At 44.3% G+C, this 17,117-nt stretch overlaps 1 protein-coding gene across 2 annotated transcripts; it reads right to left on the reverse strand.

The window, feature by feature from the left end:
- Window positions 1-9,649: 9,649 nt before the first annotated feature.
- Window positions 9,650-16,516, reverse strand: DMBX1 (diencephalon/mesencephalon homeobox 1). Of its 2 annotated transcripts, none has more exons than XM_058843012.1 (4): window positions 16,332-16,516; window positions 12,075-12,270; window positions 10,530-10,884; window positions 9,650-10,050 (listed from the first exon to the last, which is right to left on the reverse strand). In XM_058843012.1, the coding sequence occupies exons 1-4, from the start codon at window positions 16,481-16,483 to the stop codon at window positions 9,650-9,652; spliced, it is 1,104 nt and encodes a 367-aa protein (XP_058698995.1). In that variant the 5' UTR covers window positions 16,484-16,516. The 2 variants fall into 2 exon arrangements, with proteins under 2 accessions (XP_058698995.1, XP_058698994.1); XM_058843011.1 differs by having other exon boundaries at window positions 12,075-12,253; window positions 16,330-16,483.
- Between the last annotated feature and the right edge of the window lie 601 nt (window positions 16,517-17,117).

Genomic DNA, 17,117 nt, shown 5'->3' on the forward strand with positions numbered 1-17,117 from the left:
TTGCTATAGGAAAGTTCATTTTTTAACCAAAGAATGAGATTGCACACATGGAAATCCATCAGCAAAGGTTTTTCCAGGGTAACACAGTGTATTTCAGTTTTCCTCATGTTTCCCAGGGCAGCTGGGGAGACCTGCATGGAGATTTTAAGGTGGCTTTGAAACTGCTTTGTGCTTCTCTGCTTCTTTTCATGGTGTCATTGGAGAGATGGCCTCCTGTCCCCAGCAGCCACACTGGCCATGGCCACCAAACCATGGAGGTGGACACTTGGCTTACCTCACAGAGCCTTTGTGATGCTCATGACCTATTCATTGACTCCATGAGAAAGAAATAATTGGAAAATTAGCATAAGTATTGCGTGTCAGACTAAACTGCTTGCAGCTGCCTTTGAAATAAGGGGTGGTGTATGGGTTACTGTACAAAAATTATAGATAAAAGTCAGCCTGGGAATCACAGGTGCCTCAGCTGGGTTTCCTGATGGTGATGTGTTCTGCTGAAATAACCTCACGCTCCCGTGTGTTTCCTTGTGGACACGGGGCAGTCCCACACTGATATTTCACCTTACCAATGCAGAGAGAATGTGCTGGAAGGAAAGCCAAGCTGAAGGAAATCTGTACCTTGTTTTTTGCATCCGTGTGTGACTGAACTAACTTTGCTCTAGGCATTCCCTGCTCAGCACTTGTTGGGAAGGTGATTTGGAAAGCCATGCAGAGTGGATGCTGCTGGAAGCTCAAAGGTCTGTAAACATGATCTCTGCTCTGCTGGCTTCCAGGAAAAGCACAGTTAAGAAATGGACTTGGCTTGTCCCAGCACTGCCCTGCTCCCAGCAGGAAAACCACTTGGGGTGCAGGTTTGTGAAAGAGGAGCAGGATTAGGGCTGCAAGGGGGGCAATAGAGTCACCCTGCTCCTGGTCCTGCAGTGTGGATGGGAGTCTGGGACTAACTGGACTTGGCTGAGCCTCCTGGATGGGTCTTTGGTAAATCAGGGCTTGGAGAAAACTGTTTTCCCTGACATCTGCTGATTTTTATGGAAGTCAGTGAGTTGAGCACCTTCCAGGCTCTGTGTCTAATCCGGTGAGCCTGGTGCAGGAGAGATGCATTCCTGCCTTTTCTGCAGCTGGACACTCTCCCACCACTGTGGGAATGGAAATATTCTCCTCCATCAGATGCAAAAAGCACAGAACAGGCTGCAGTCTGACATTGGAGAGGCTGGGATTCATCATCCCCATCATGTCCCATCCTCACCTGGGGATGCTGGTGGCAGAGACTGGAGGGCTGGCACTGGATAATTTGCCAGGGCTGAGCTAAAAGCCAGCTTTTATCCAAAAAGGGTCTACAAAGCGTGGAGACACCAGATAAAATGTGAGCAAAAGCCCCAAGTGCTATACAGACAAAAGCTGCGGGTAATTAAGTCAATTAGGCATCATTAATAGATGGGTTTCTCTGACGTGTGCCTTGCAGCAGGTTAAAATAAAACACCAGCACAGTCCCTGCTGGACTTGCAGCTCCTGGAAACAGAGACAGCCCCAGTGTATAACAGGATCCTCACTGCTGTTCTGGGGCTTGAATAACATTATGGTGACTTTGCATAGATTTTTTGCTTTAATGCAAATAGGGAAATGATTTTCTAATCAGGTAAGATTAGGCTGAAACATGATAGCTAGAGTTTGGGTTGTTAATGAAATATGAAGAAGTAGCCTGTACCTTTGTAAACTATTCTTAAAAATAATGCAATGTTAAAAAAAAAATTGGTTTCTTTGGCTACCAGTCATGTGAGAGAGCCTTGATGCAAATCTTTGTAATGAGTGCATTCCGATGAGCATTTGAAAAATATATATGTATTTATTTGCATTGATATGTTTATATGGCTTTACATATCAACTTAGTCAGGAAAAATTGAATAAAATGTCTCAGGTCTGGGAAATGAGAAGAGATTATGAAAAGCAGATTTAATATAGCACCGTTTTTTGATGTTTGTGGCACATTTCATCATATTGCCAGAGACACCCAATTACACAGCTTGCAGAGTAATCAGCAAATGGGGAATCCGAAGGAGAATATTAACTCTGGTCTTTTTTTTCCCCTTCCTCCTCCTCCTTCTTTAGCAAATATTATGTTATGCCTTATGGAAATGGATCAAAATGCCACATGTGCAGTTAATACTGAGCTCTGGAGCTCTTTCAAATCTTATTTTTCCCCTCACATTGTATTTTTCTGGAACAAACCTCCTGATAACTTTAGGACATGGTCTTCAAGGCCAAAACACCACCTTAAACTTCCTGCAAGTTTGGGTTTCAGTTTTAGCTGGTGGCTGACTTTACCATCATCAACCTTGCGAGAGGGAAAAATTGAGTTCTTAATTGAAGATAACCACATACAAGGACGTGATCATAGTTCATCCATTTATTTCCCTCTTTGTGAAGGCAGGAATTTACTGTGCAGTTTGGTGTCCTTGATGGTCACAGACACTCCTTACCCACAGGGGTTTTAATATTCAAAGCAGACCTGTAACTGCAATGGAAAAGGAGATCTAATGATTAATATTTCCCCTATTGTGGATAATAAAAAAATAGCAATGGCTGCAGTGTAGGACAGTTGTGGCTGGCTGGTATTTTGGGTGAATGTGATCAGCCTGTCTTCAAAGGCACTGATGGAACTGGGTCAAAATTACTAGCACTAAAATTTTTGCAGGCAGGGTTGTTCCCAGTCTCTGCCCACATTCCCACTGTTCTCTGCCTGGTTTAAGAAAAGGTCACTTTTCTTGAGAATGTCTGAAAAGTTATTAATCATTGTTACAAATGCATTTGCATTTCCCTCCAGATTCCTTTTTCCCTTTTATGTGTTTTCCTTTACATTATCTCTACAGCTGAGAAAAGAAACTGGGAAATTATATTAATGGGGGATGACATTCTGAAATGGAATAATTTGATTTTTTTTAAAAGAGCTTCATTATTGGATGACTTCAGGAAAATACAGATAAAAAATATTTTTTCCATCTGCTTTACCAGGCATTGGCCTATACCCAAAGTGAAAAGCCCATGAAATCGTCACCAAGAAGTAGTTTCACCTTTTAGGTTCAAATTAACTCTGAAGGAACAGGAGACAGGGGAACAAGTTTGCAGAAGCTTTTCTGCCATCTTCTGGAGCACAGCCCTCCATGGCTAGGTGTAGAAAAGCAGGGCACATCTTCCACCAAAAGAACAGAAACATCTTCAAAATCACATGGAAACCCCAGTCTTTTGGGAGTGGTCTCATTTATTGTGCACCACTGCCTTTAGATGTGCTGTCTGCTCAGGTCTTTCCTACCATCACCTCACCAGGCAGGAATTCTGCCCTGGGTTGTGCAGGAAGGTGACAAGAGGTGCTGCAGCCACGGTGTCTTGGGACCAAGGGGGACTTTTCACCTGCCACCCCAGCTGGAGATGTCAACCCCAACAGCAAGAAGCTGTTATTTAGCACCTTTTTGTGCAGCTTCTTCTGTGTGGTCCCAGCCTTAGGTTAATGAATGCTTCACACAATGCATTTTTCTTGTTTTCCCTTTTTATTAGTGGAGTATGAAAACAGGCAATAATTTTACAGAAAGCAGGACTGGCACAATTGGTACATAGAATCATGCTGCAGCTTTTCAGAAATGAATATAAACTCTTTTTTTTTTTCTTCTTCTTTTACCTACCAGAATAAATAAATATGATACACATTTGAGTTCCTCAATAGTGAATTCTAAAGCACAAGGTCTTACACTACAGCTCAATTTTACAGCAATCTGTACAGTATATTACTTTGATTTCCTTTTTGCAATTTAAAAGCCTTTGTTCCTTTGCAAGATGGGTTTGACATACAAACACGGATACACTCAGGAGCTAACTGTACACCTTGGGTCAGAACCTGGGGAAAAAAAAAGAATAAACTGATTGCCTCCTGGCATGAGAAAATAAACTAAAAAATTATTTTCTGTTGCAGAGACACATCTAAAGTTCTGCCTTATGAGATGGCCCCACTCAATTGCCAGAGCAGTTAGAAAAGGCTTTGGCCATTCCTAGGGCACCAGCTGCACCATTTAACTCGCTGTGGGTTTATTGTGTGTCTTGCAGAGATTTTGAAGAGGACTTCCAGCCTGGAACCCAGACAACTAAAAATATAATCACTTTTTTTTTTTTTTTTTTGTTAGTATATGAAAAACTATACATTCTTTACAAATTAATGTGGGGGTTAAGTGTTGTTCCCAGCTGAGGCATTGCTCCAGTGAAACTGGTGCGATAATTCCCCTCTGGCATCGCAGTGACGATGAGAGTCCTAATTTGTGCACCTCAGCTTTTACATCTCTTTTCCAGGAGCCCAGGAAATCCAGGGACAATGTGGATGCTGCTGCCTGAGCAGCTGGGAAGCAAACAGCATCCTCAAAGTCTGTGGAAAGCAGGGAACCTGAGTCATTGCTGGGCTGTTGTGTAACACGGTGGGAGAGTGGCAGCCGCCGCACGGCAGAGCGGGGGATTTTTTTGTTTGTTTGATCTTGCATTGCTGAAATTTTTGGGGGTTTTTCTTTTTGTTGTTTATTGCACCAGCCTCTTCTTATCCTTCCACTACGGATTTGGGCTGAGAGCAGACCCACGCAGAGAAATAGCTTTTTTTCGCTCAAAAAAAAAAAATCAGGAGATGTATTATGCTGCTCTAGAACAGATCATAAAAAAGCAGCAAGGGGCACATGGAGGGCTAAGAAGGGAGGAATAGAAAAATCAACACAGCTTGTAAAAACCAGCAGGAAAGTTCTGTAATTGACTTTTTTCAAGCTTAATTGAATTATGTTTCATAGCTACTGTAATTAAACTAATAGAATATGGTGGATTTTAATTTACATTCCTTTTCTAGAGAGGTTTATTTAATCCTTTATGTATGAATTCTTCAGAAATGTCCTGATGTTGCTCAAAATTGTCATGTCAATGGAAATACCACATGTGGAACACAGGGACAGAAATAATTAGTTCCCACCTTTATGTCTACCTACTTTGGTGTTTCTTCAGCAAAAACAAGCAACTCTTTGGCTGGCTGCAGTGGCAACACATACCTAGAGCTCATTAAAATTCTTCACATGGTGAAACATCTAAATGAGAAAGGAGATGCTGAGGGATCTGCTTGCTGATGGTTATTTTCATATTTGGCAGCATTTTTTGTGCTTCCTGCAAAGCAAATTTTTCTTGGAGGAAATATATGAAAAAAGAAAATACCTCTCTTTATTCCCATATTTACCATCAAGGACATTTCCTCTTCTTAGCCAAAAAAATTATAAAGACAAAAAAAAAAAAAGAAAAAAAGATGTTTCCTTTCAGCTTCCCGGCATCATTACTGGGTACTTTCTCATTCAGCATTTCTCCTGCACTGTGTAAATATTTCCTTTTTTTTATTTAATTAAATACCTATTTGACTTCTCTTGCAGCATAGACAAGACATTTAATCACAAACTTTTGCCCTCAGTATTATAACTGATTTTCTCCTGGGCCTTCATCCTACAAAGACAAGGTATAAAACCTTTATAAAATCACCAAAGGAGGGTTTGGAGCTGTAGCTGCTTCACCAAGGAGAGGCAAAGCAAACAAAGCCGTAGGAAGGGCAAAAGACCAGCAGAGGAAATCTCCAGATCCATAACCTGTCTCCAAGCAGGAACTAGGGAGACTTTTCCCAGATTTCCCACCCCTGTTTTTAAAAGATTGGGCAAATTATTTTTCTGGCCTGTGTGCCATGCTGTGCATTTGTTTGGTGCTCCTTTTATACATTAAAAAATCAACTTGATCATTTGCCTCACAGAACACAAAACATTGCTTCCCTTTTTACCTTTAACCTCCCCATGGTGAAGCTGTCCCAGGAACTCCCTGCCCTCGCACCAGGCTGGCACAGCACCCAGAGGGGATGGAGAACTCTTTTTCTCCCCTACAATAATTCAGTTGCCTGGTGAGGTAGGATCTCTGTGTTACACTCTAAGTGTTTTATGCCTGTGATGGAAGAAGCCACGTTATATCCAACTAAAATGTTTGTTGTGTCAGATCTCTGTCTGGAAGTGAGGAGGGGAACCTCAATCTGTTTTGAGTCTGAGACTCATCAGTGACTTCATTTTCCTAAACAGCTGGGGCTGGTGGAAGAAAAGGGGATAAGCAGACCTCAGACCCCAAATTAGGACATTTGCAGGGGTTCTTGCCACCTGGAGAAACATCCAGCTTTGCCAAGTTCAAAGAGGAATGGTGCAGAATCAATCCTTTCAGCCTTCCCAATACATACACAGGATTATATTGAAGGGGGAGTTTCTCTCTATGTTTCTTCATAATTTTCTTTTGGTCAGAAATAGCCCAAGAGCTCAGAGACCTTACAACAATATGCAGGAAAGAATCGGTTTTGACAGATAATTAATCATTATACTTTTGCAAGCTGTGAGCCTAAGTTCTTGCATTTTTGCATTTCCAAATAAATGTTGGCTTTTCAGGTCAGCTCACTCCCCTCATGGATGTTTAAGGTTGACTGTAAGAAGGTAACCCCCAAACTTTGCATAAAATCATTCAGTGACTCATCTGTACTTAAAGCAATCTCCTTTTTTTTTTTTTTCCTGTTTATTTTTAAATTTTAGATATTTTCATCCTGATTCATAATGGGAGAAATAATCTCCAGGTGGGAATTATTCACATGCCCTGGTTCAGGACCAGCTGCACCTCAGTCAACTGCTGCTCCTTGCAGAGGAGATGAGGATGATGCTGAATAAATACCCCTATGGACTGATGGAAATCCAAATGTCTCCTCTCCCACTTTGCTTCCTGAGCTGTGCTGGCCTCATCCCAGTGCTGGTTTTTAATACTCTGAGAGATGCTCCACTGGGGGAGTTCCTGGTAGCAGCTCCAAGCCTCTGTGAGGAAGGAGATCAGCAGTAACACAGGGGTGAAGCGGGTCAGGCTCCAGGGGCTGTCGAGGTGTGAAGCCTGTGAATGTTAAAATGAATTTTTGCGCTGAGGCACAGGGAAGAGTTTCCCTCCTTGGCTCGGTGGGGGAGATCTCGTCTCCCTCCAGAGGATCATGGCAAATCTAGTGCTAGATCAAGTGAGCTTATCTCCTGTGCTGCCTGTCCTCTCCTTGCAGGAGCAGCCCATAAATCCAGGCATTCTGACCTTCCCGTGGCAGATGCTGTGGTATCCATCACAAACCCTGGTAAGGCTATATCTGCCCTGGTGTGTGTTGGTGCCTCCCTTTCCAGCCCCAAGGGCACAGAAGAGATGCCTGTCTTACCTGGGATGGTGCAAGAACAACAGCAACCCTCCGCTCTCTGCCTGAAACACCCTCTGACATGAGCTGCAGTTTCAGGGGCATCTTTTATTAATTAAAAAAGAGATCAACTGCAGATCTGATCTCACACCAAATTACCTCACTTGTTCACTGGCACCAGGGAACAACATCAGAAGGGGTGTTAACTAAATTTGTGTTTGCTTTGCTCTGGTAAAGCAACTCCACAACCTAGAACATTGCAGACGTTTGCAGGGCACAGAAAAAAATATAGGTGAATAGAGCCTTTTGAGGAAGGAGGAGGAAAATTAAAGCTGTTTGGGTGTCCCTGGTTTGGGTGACAGACAGCAAAAAATGAAAGCTGGGACTTTCTTTTTGGACAGAGAAAATGTGCTTTGGTGGTTTTAATTTACTCAGACTCCTTTGAAAGGGGCAGCCAAAAATCTGCTTCCTACAAATACATTTGGTTTTGGCAAAGTGGAGATTTCTGCCGGTCACAGGGGCTGATTTGACACAGTCAGGAAAACTAAAGCATGAGAGAAAAGCCCCAAACTGAAGTGTTTGGCACGACAGAAATATTTATGGAAGACACTCCATTTTCCTTGGAACCTGGTGCAGCTGATGAGCTGCCCCCTCCGGAGGTCTGCTCCTGCTACAACTTTATGAGGGATAAACCATTATTTCCCATCAAACAGCTATTCTTACATCTCTATTTGTGTGAGTTCTTGCTTTTTCAAGAAGTGATAGCTGAAAACACTCTTTCCCTCTATGTTTAAATAGGTAATTCGACCCCCAGCTGCTGCCCCAGTATGAAGCAAGGTGGGAGTGAGAGGGGCCCCACTTGGGTGGCTATGGGTCTTCACGTTAAATCAATTATGATTATTTGCAGAGAGCCAGCCCAGCTCTCTGTGACACAGCCAGTCCACACTCTTGGGATACAAACATACCACCTGCCCCAGAGTCACTCTGGATTTCTCTGTCCTAGGCAGTACTGGAGATGAGATCTGAATATCATCCCTCCTTAATGCTCAGGGTAACAGCAGTGAGTCCAAAATGTTTATTTGGTTAGGCAAAAAAAAAAAAAAAAAAAGTGATTTAAATTGGCAGAAACATTCCTTCTCAACAAGGAAAACCACCCAAGGGTGAATGATGGGTCGTTCCAATGAAATGACACAGAAACTGTTCAATGCAATAATTCTGAAGCTGGTGAATTTTGGTTACTTTAAAACCCTGCATTTTTGGCAAGTTCATCTATTCCCCCTCAGTTCTCAAGAGAATATAAAGCCCCTGCTCACACCTGCTTTGCCTCCAGCAGTTCATAATTTTTCACTTGTTACATTTTCACCTGATAATCACTTTCTGGACTGAGGGCTTGAGAATAGAATTTGGTGATCAGAGGTTTTTTCTAGACACAGCTTGCATTAATCAAGTTTTTTGTCAAAGAACCATAAAATTCATGGTGTATGAACATACCAGGAGTCCATACAAAATTTTTATTACTATCTATTGTCAAAATAAGACCAAAACACTCTCCAAAAAGAAAACCCTGTAATTTGCAAGTAAAGTTTACACTTCACTGAATATCAAAGAGGAAACAACATCGATCAAAAATAATCTGAAAATTTGGCCTTCATTTTCTCCCAGCCAGCAGCATTTGGCCAATATTTTGTCCTCTTTGAGCAAGTGCTATTAGAAAGAAAACTAAAAATGCTTGCCTTATAGGAAGTGCTTAAACAGGAAATTCACCTTCAGATCATTTCCCAGTTGTTAAAAGTTAGCTTTAGCAGAGAAGGGAGAAGTGGAGTGGTGAAGTGCACAATCATTTCTCTTCATCATAAACACCTTTAGGATGCTGACCCAAGAAGAGCAGCTAGCAACCAGCTGAGGTCAAGATGATGGCTGATTTGTAACTCTGATACTAGCTACTAAAATTGAAAAGGAAAGGGGAATAAAAGCAAAAGAGGTCACGGTTCTGTAACACTGACAGTAACACACGGATGATGGGTGCTGTCAACATTATAAACTATATACAAGACAAAGAAGGACTCTTTCTTCCCCCAAAGAATGCAACAACAACAACAAAATAAAAGGTGAAAATAACACAGTTGGCACCTTATCGAGGGGATGAGGACAAGGGGCTCCTCCTGAACGTTACAGGCTGAACTCATGGCAGTCCAGAGGACAGTTCATCTGTCTAAACACAGATCCTCTCCCCCTTCCTCATTAAATATTTTAGTGAAGACCAGGCCAGTAGCAATGTCTGACGCAACCGTGGTGCTAAGAAGACGTTAATAAATGCAAAGTTTTCCCTGCAAGGGAGCACCTCGCTCCAGGAAGAGGTGGGGGTGCGTGGGGTCTCAAGGAGTGCCAACCTCTGGTGCCTCTTCCCGTGGGCAGTCAGTTGGGGAGGGTGTCCAGCCCCAGGGACGCCGCGTGCTGCTTTGCCCGGAGCCTCAGGTTCTCAATGCTCGTGGTTTTACTGTTCAGGCTTGGCAGGGAGCTGGAGGCCTGCAGGATGGGGGAGGACCAGACCTGCTGAGCGTGGGACAGCGACTGGTAATAGGACTGACAGTGCAGGGAGCTTAGCGGGGCCATGTTGACGTTCATGCCCAAGTAGGGCATGGCAGACGGTGTCCCCATTTCAAAGGAGGAGTAATGGACCAAGTTGTTGGTGGCTGCCATGTGCTGGCGGAACTGCTCCTGCAGGCGGAAGAGGCTCAGGGGCGAGGAGGAGTAGGAGTGAGTCTGAGCCAGGCCGCTGCTGGATGAAGGCGTCACGGTCGCGCTGATGGGGGACTCTGTAGCAGGAGACAGAGGGGATGGGGGTTATTCCTACAGGCTGGATGCGGGTGCTTATTCACACCCCAGAAAGGTTTGGGCAGCAGCATGCGCTTCTCTCTTGCGCTGGAGGGCAAATAGGAGAGGCTGTGACAGCTCATGAGAGCTAAATGTGTGCCCTTCCCATACTCGGCACCTCAGAGTGTAGAAATGGGGCTGAGCTCTCTGCTGCTGCTGCTGGGCACTGATCTCCCCAAGATCTAACTGGAGCACAAGGCCTTTGCTCTTTCAGTGCTCCAGCTGCAATGGACATCCTGCCCTCTGCGGAGATTGTTCAGCGCTGAGGACAAGAGGACAAGCCTGCACAGCCCATCCGTGAGCACCTGCTCCACAGGGAATATGGGGCTACACCCAACCACCAGCATTCCCCTTGGAAAGGGGTCCTGACCACCAGCTGGCAGGTCCTGACACCAACCCCCATCAAGATGCTGCCCCTCACCTGCTTTTGGGCTCGCTCTCTTGCAGTTCAAAATCTTGCTGTCCACACCAGGGCTTTTGTCCACTTTGGCCTCATCCAAGGTGCTCTTGAACTCCTCCTCTCTGTCAGTCTGGTCCTCGGGTGCCGACTCGCTGGCAGATTGCTCCGACAGGGTCAGGTTGAGGTCTGCGCCAACCTCGCTGGGGAGGCTCTGGACCTTCTCAGTGTCCGGGGTGGGAGCCTGGGTCTCCAGCACAGGTGGCTCCATCTTTCCCTCACTGTGGCTCCCCTCACAGTCCTTCTGCTTCTGCAGCTGCTCTTTCTGCAGGCTACGCTGCTTCTTGCGGAATTTGGCTCTTCGGTTCTTGAACCAGACCTTCAGTGCCACAGACAGCAAGGGAGAAAAAACAGTGAGAATCCTGCTCAGTGCCAAATTCAGCATCATTCAGCCTTGGAGCTTCAGGGGAACCCCAAGTAATGAGGTGCTGCAAGCCCACTGTGCCCAAAGACCATTCACTTTGCTGGACCTTAGAGACCGACTGTTTTCAGTGAATCTACAAATAACATTTCAAACAGACTAAAAAATATCCAGCCTCTGTATTGATTCTTTAACAGGCTCCACTGCTGATGTTTTTTGGGGTTTGTTAGGGGTTTTTTCCCCTAATTGGTTAGACAGCTGGATCCAATAGGATGTCTAGCAGCTGTAATGTCTGATGACATTACCTTGGCTTACAGTCTGCTAAGTTTCTAAAACCATTTGGTTATAAGTGTATCAAAACTATGGTGGCAACACTGAAAGTACTCATTACAGGCATAGGCTGTTGTCTGGGAACTGCATCTAAGAAAGGAGAAGAGGATCCATTATTTTTTGAACCCAAATCAGATACATGGAATAGAAGAAATGTATTTGCAAGTCTTGTTCATGTTGTTTGGTTGGTTAGATAAGGAAACAAACCATTTTTTAGATCAAAATTCCTTGATACTTTTATAAAATAACTAATTTTTTTCCACTACTTTTTCTTTTTGCAGTGAAGAATATTTGCCTTTTAAAAGACAAGAACCTCTTCATTGGCAGTTTATGAACTAGCACATTTCACTAGTTGAAACTGAAAAAAAAAAAAAAGCAAACGAAAACAAAAAGCAAACCCAAACCTTGGCCTGAGATGTTACAAATATTGACACTGGTGGAAAAGAGCAGCTGGAATTACTTGGGTCTCTACTTTTCTGAGAAAGCCAGAAAAGCCTCGCAAATAAATAAATAAGTAGGCTTCTGTTGCTGTCTCTAAAATTTCCCCCAAAGAAATGTGAAAGAACAAATGAAAACCAGCGTACACTTCAGACAATCCTAAATTTAAAAAATGTGCGCGTGGATTAGAACTTTCTTTAACAGATGTGTGACTTTGGGTAATTTTATCATCCCTGCCCCTGCCTTTGACAACTTTATTGCCCCAAAATCTTTGGTTCCACTGGGAGAATCCTGGAAGGTCAAGGTTGCTGCCAGCCCTCTGGGAACCCGGCTATGTTCTCCTAAACATCCCCACTCGCAAACCCATGAAATATCAGTACCTGGACTCTGGCTTCCGGCAGGTTTGTGCACATGGCCAGCCGCTCTCTCATCACCACATCTGGGTAGTGAGTCTTCTGGAAGGTCTTCTCCAGGGCCTCCAGCTGCTGGGCAGTGAAGGCCGTGCGACTTCGCCTTTGTTTGCGGTGCTGGGACCCATAACGTGCCTCCAAAATGATGTCTTGAAATGTACAGCCGTTGGAAGACAAGAAAAGTGGCCAATTTAATTATTGGAATTTGTACGCTTACAGTCGAATAAAGCACTTGCTAACATCAGACAAAACTACAGAACGTTTTTTCCATTGCTTTAGAGCTAATGAAACACATACATACGGGTTTTACTGGTTAATTGAGGTGTCCAAAGAGATAAAATCATAGCAGTAGGGTTAAAACTAGGTGACCTTTGAGATCACTTCCAGCTCAAACCATTCTATGATTCTAACAGCCTATTCTTTAGGAGGAGAGAAAACCTCTTTCCACGACAACTGTGAATTGTCCAGTGCTGAATTTGGCTGAAATAACTCAATCTGCTCCAACATCAGGGGCAGGACATGCAGATGCCCAGACCCCACCATGGCATAAGCACCTGCCATAAGAAACACAACTGAAAAATGATGTGGGGACATTCACCCTTGTACTTCCTTAATGTCTTGTGCGTAGCTCACTGTAGTCTTCAAGGCATGATATTGGAGAGCTGTTCTGGGCTCCAGTTCAGACAGCATTTCATCTCATGTGCTTTTGTGCATTTTGCTCCAAAGCACATCCTTTGCTGAGCACGGACACTCTCCAGCATCTGGGGTGGAAACAGCAGCCAGGGCCACGTCCAGCCCCACTGGTTACAAGCCCAGAGCTCATGTGCTGAGCTCTTCTCAGCAGAGCACCTACTCACAAGGTCTGACTTCTCGAACCAAGGAAAATTGGAAAATTGAGGGCAGAGAAGAAATTCAGACTGGGGAAAATCTGATGCCAACAGTAAAGGGCTTATTATTTTACCAGAGGCGTTATTATTGCACAACAGTTAGTGGGAGTAGAAAGATCTTAAATCAATGAAAATAAGTTACTTGAAAATGAAAAAAACCCACCCTTTATTATGCAAGTTGGGACATGCTGTGCTACAGCCCTGGAATGAAACAGTCTGGCAAGAGGTTTGCTCTCATAGAGGAAATGCAGAAAGAGCAGTGTCTGGTATCATTTTTAATTCAGTTAAGAATGTGACTTCCAGTAGAAGGGAGGAATGAACACATGAGGAAACAACAGAGCAGGGAGAAAAGCTGGCACTATCAGCACACAGAGCCCGATGAAGGCTCTGGCTGCTGTTTATTTGCGCTTTTGTCACGAGCGTCGTGACATGAATCTAAACAATAAACCAAAACCTGCTGTTGGGCCACCCCCAGCACCACACAGCCAGGTCTCAGATCCACTGGCTAACGAGCATAGCAAATCAGCTTTGCACTGCTCAAACATTCCTCTTCCAAAACTTCCAGCTGTTCCATTCTAGATCAGCACTCGCAGCGCCCTTCTGGGGGATTGCCAAAGCTGCGTGGTTTTGGCAACCTGGCAAAGATGTGATCAGGCTAAAGGTCTTCAGCAATATAGTGCTGGTTGCATACAAGAGAATTTTGTGTTTGAGCTATCAGAGCTCCTTGGGGAGTTCAAATGCTGGTGGTAAAGCTGCCCCTTCGGAGGCAGAGGGACCGTCCCTGTGCATCCGGGCACAGCTCACAGGGCAGCCGGGCGAGGAGAAGGGATATTCCAGCACAAGAAATGAAATTGAAGCTTCCCCAAAACGTTTTAAAAAGCCAACATTTGTTGGCAAATTTTTCTCCTGCACAAAAGCAGGAGAAAGGGCACTAGTTAAACACCCTACCTGCAGGCTGGAATATTCCCAAATTTCTAGAGTAGAGGTTAGACCTACCAGCTCCCCAGAGGCGGCAGCTCATGCATTAAGTTTGGCCACTCCAGCGAGAGGCAACCAGCAATTATTTTAATGTTTTAACTATGTTTTCAGGCTTTGTGCAAGAAGGAGAATATAAATTGCAGGTGAGGCTTTGCAGTTACCACCAGAAACCTCTGTTTTCTGACTTAAGGTCATTTGCTTTTGTGCTGCTTTATTCTGACTGTCCCTGGAAGGCAAATGAGATCTATAGCCTGCACTGAAAGATATTCAGAAGCAACAGAATGTGAGGCAACTGCAAAGGAAACAGCTCGTAGGTATATAATGCCTACACTGCCAATGATAAGCAGACAAGGGGACTGTGAGATTTAATTTGGAAAGTCTTCCAGGTGGGTTATTAATTTTAAAGATAAGAGGTCAGGAAACCAATTGAATTTTCCAGTCAAGAATATGAGAATAGCTTTTTTATTCTTTTTTTATCTTCCTCTGCTTTAGCCTAGTTAGGGCCAAAGATGTTAAGTCCTCCATGCTCTACTCTAAAAGATAAAGATCACAAACATCTTTCAAGAGATCCTTGCAGCTAGGAAAGGGGCACCATGAGACCCAGGGTCTGCAAGGTAGACTGCAGAGTTCAGGGCCATCTGCTCCCATCTGACCACCTGCATACTGAAAGGGGCAGGGAACAAGGGGATGGATGACCAGGACAAGGACAGCGCTCTCCTCATCACTCTGTAGCCCAGCAGCAGAGCCAAGAGAAGAGTCCAGGTCTCCTTGGTTCCACTTTGGTTGGTTACTGATGACTCCTGCTCTGCCCTGCGCCACCTCAGGTGTCCCACAGGCCACTTAGAACCATGTAAAGAAGGTCACAACTAACAGCTGGATAAGGGAACAGTGCTGGCACCAAGATCTGACAGACAGCTGTGGCTCCCTGATCCAAAAAGTCCAAGACCTTTATCATCATGCCTTTGTGGACTGCCCACCTGGGAGGACCTTCCCAAAACTTTTGCATCCTCATTTTGGCTTAAGCCATTATTTAGTAAATTGAGTCCACCAAAGCTGTCAGGACAGGTAATTTTTCCCACTTACTCTGGACTGGAAGAATCCCTCTACAATTTTTTTCTTTTCTTTTTTTTTTTTTTTCTTCAGTGTCAGACAAATACAAAGCTGTCTTAGAACAGATACACATTTTCAGACACTCAGGGGAGGTAATTCCATTCTGGGAAAGTTTCTAGAATCACAAGCATGGTAACTTTTTGCTTTAGCTTCCATGTTCTGGTTGTCAGGTCTGCTTTGCATCACTGCATCCAAGTCCAGACCAAAACAGCGATGTTGCAGCTGTTGATCACTTGCACGGCAGGAGCCTTTGATGATCTCAGCCAGGTCTGGATGTTTTGTGGCAGGCTGAAATTTAGAGCAGATACATGTGCCCTACCACACCAGATATTCTCAGGCCTCCATCCATTATTTTTGAACAATTAGCTCTACTAAATCATAAAATATTGTCTGAGCTTTGCACTTCCTATTAAGGAGAGGATCAGTGCAGTGCTGTTACAACCATGGCTGAACAGAAAGCCAGCTCAGATGCTCTGGACCAGCAGCTCCTGTCGTGCTGCCCCATCACCAACAGTGCTGTGTAAAGGACACTGCCTGGTAAAGTCACATCTGACTTGATTTGTGCTAAAAAGCTGTTTTATGGAAGGCAGCAGGATCTGCAAGGAAGTGTCACCCAAGGCAGGGTCTAGGACCCCCAGAAAGAAATAGGTCAAGGTGAAACCCAAATAAGATCCAAATGAAGATAATTTTCCAGACAGAAAAAGTGGTTTTTAGGAAAGAAGTGGAAAACAGCTGCATGAAGAGACAACGTGGAGAAACAAGCTATGGCCTGGGATGGCAGGAGGTGGCTGCTAGGGAATGCAAAACCTGTGTGTCTGAGCTGGGTAATCCAATTTACTTCATGATGATGTTCATTCTGCCCTTATTTACTAACAAGAAAGGGAAATTCTTTGCTGTTTTCTATTCACTCGTTAAAAGACATTTCAGTCTCTTTTAAACTCTCTTTTCAGTCCCATATAGTGGGACCACGTCCCATCTCTTCCCTGAGCATCCCAGCTGTTGGAGGCCAGTCTGAAGCGAGTTGCCAGCAAACACTGGAGGTGTCACCTGAGTGACACAGGGACACTACTGAGGAGCACACCATGCCCCTTGGCTCTCTCACACTCCAGAAGAGTCTCACTCAACGCAAACAACAAGGGTCTGGTTGAGTTTTTTTTTGCACTGGGTTTTTGATTTATTTTTTTTTGTTGTTGTTGTTCGTTTGGGGTTTTTAGTGGCAGGCAAGGGCAAAAGCCATGAGTTGTTCTTACCAGCCAGTCTCTCAGCCAGGGTGAGGGCGTGCACGGAGGGCCGGTAGTCGGGGGCGTGCTGAGCCTGCTGAGCTGCCTGCTGGTGGAGGTTGTACATGGCGCTCAGCGAGTTCATGGCGTGCAGGGAGTAGCCGTTCACTCCATAGTGCTGCATGGTGACATAAACCTGCAAAACATCAGCCACAGGACACAGAGCCTTAGGGACGTGCTGCTCCAGCCTCCTGCTGTCTCGGCAGAGCTTTGGGAACGCTGGGCTCAGAGGTAAAAGTGCTGCATGCAAGGCTCTTGTCTGACCTCTCAAATCCAACAGGTTCTGGGACAGGAAAGGAAATATCTCCTGTACACCTGAAACACCATCAACACCAGTCCAGCTTCCAAACTTAAAGCCCAGAATCTGACTATATCTCACTCATGCTGATCAAAATATGGGAAAATAATTTTTTTGCATACCACAATACAGTTTATCATATTACAGTGATTTTTAATGCATTGTCCTAGCTCTGTCCCAGGGCTAGCTGGGATTTTCCCCCTATCACTGCCTACAGTGGACTATTTGTAATCCCAGTGCTGGAATGTCGAATAATGTTTCTCATCTGAACTCACTCATTTATAATTTGTTTCCATTCATTATTCATTTTTCTAACTGGTCTTCTTAAGAAAATACAAACGATACAGGGGGGTGGAGGGTGGGAAAAGAGCATGTGGTGTAAAAGAAAATAAATCTGCGGCATAATAGCACCAAAAATGTTATGGCTAAAGAGGGAATAAGGTTTGCAATAAATACCGAC

The sequence above is a fragment of the Poecile atricapillus genome, chromosome 7, assembly GCF_030490865.1.
Source record: "Poecile atricapillus isolate bPoeAtr1 chromosome 7, bPoeAtr1.hap1, whole genome shotgun sequence".
Lineage (NCBI taxonomy): Eukaryota > Metazoa > Chordata > Aves > Passeriformes > Paridae > Poecile > Poecile atricapillus.

Coding starts and splice junctions, on each gene's coding strand:
- DMBX1 (XM_058843012.1), bottom strand. CDS start 16,483: ATGCAGCACTATGGAGTGAACGGCTACTCCCTGCACGCCATGAACTCG. Junction 12,271..16,331: donor ACCCTGGCTGAGAGACTGGC/TGGTAAGAACAA, acceptor CTTGTCTTCCAA/CGGCTGTACATTTCAAGACA. Junction 10,885..12,074: donor TGCCGGAAGCCAGAGTCCAG/GTACTGATATTT, acceptor GTGGCACTGAAG/GTCTGGTTCAAGAACCGAAG.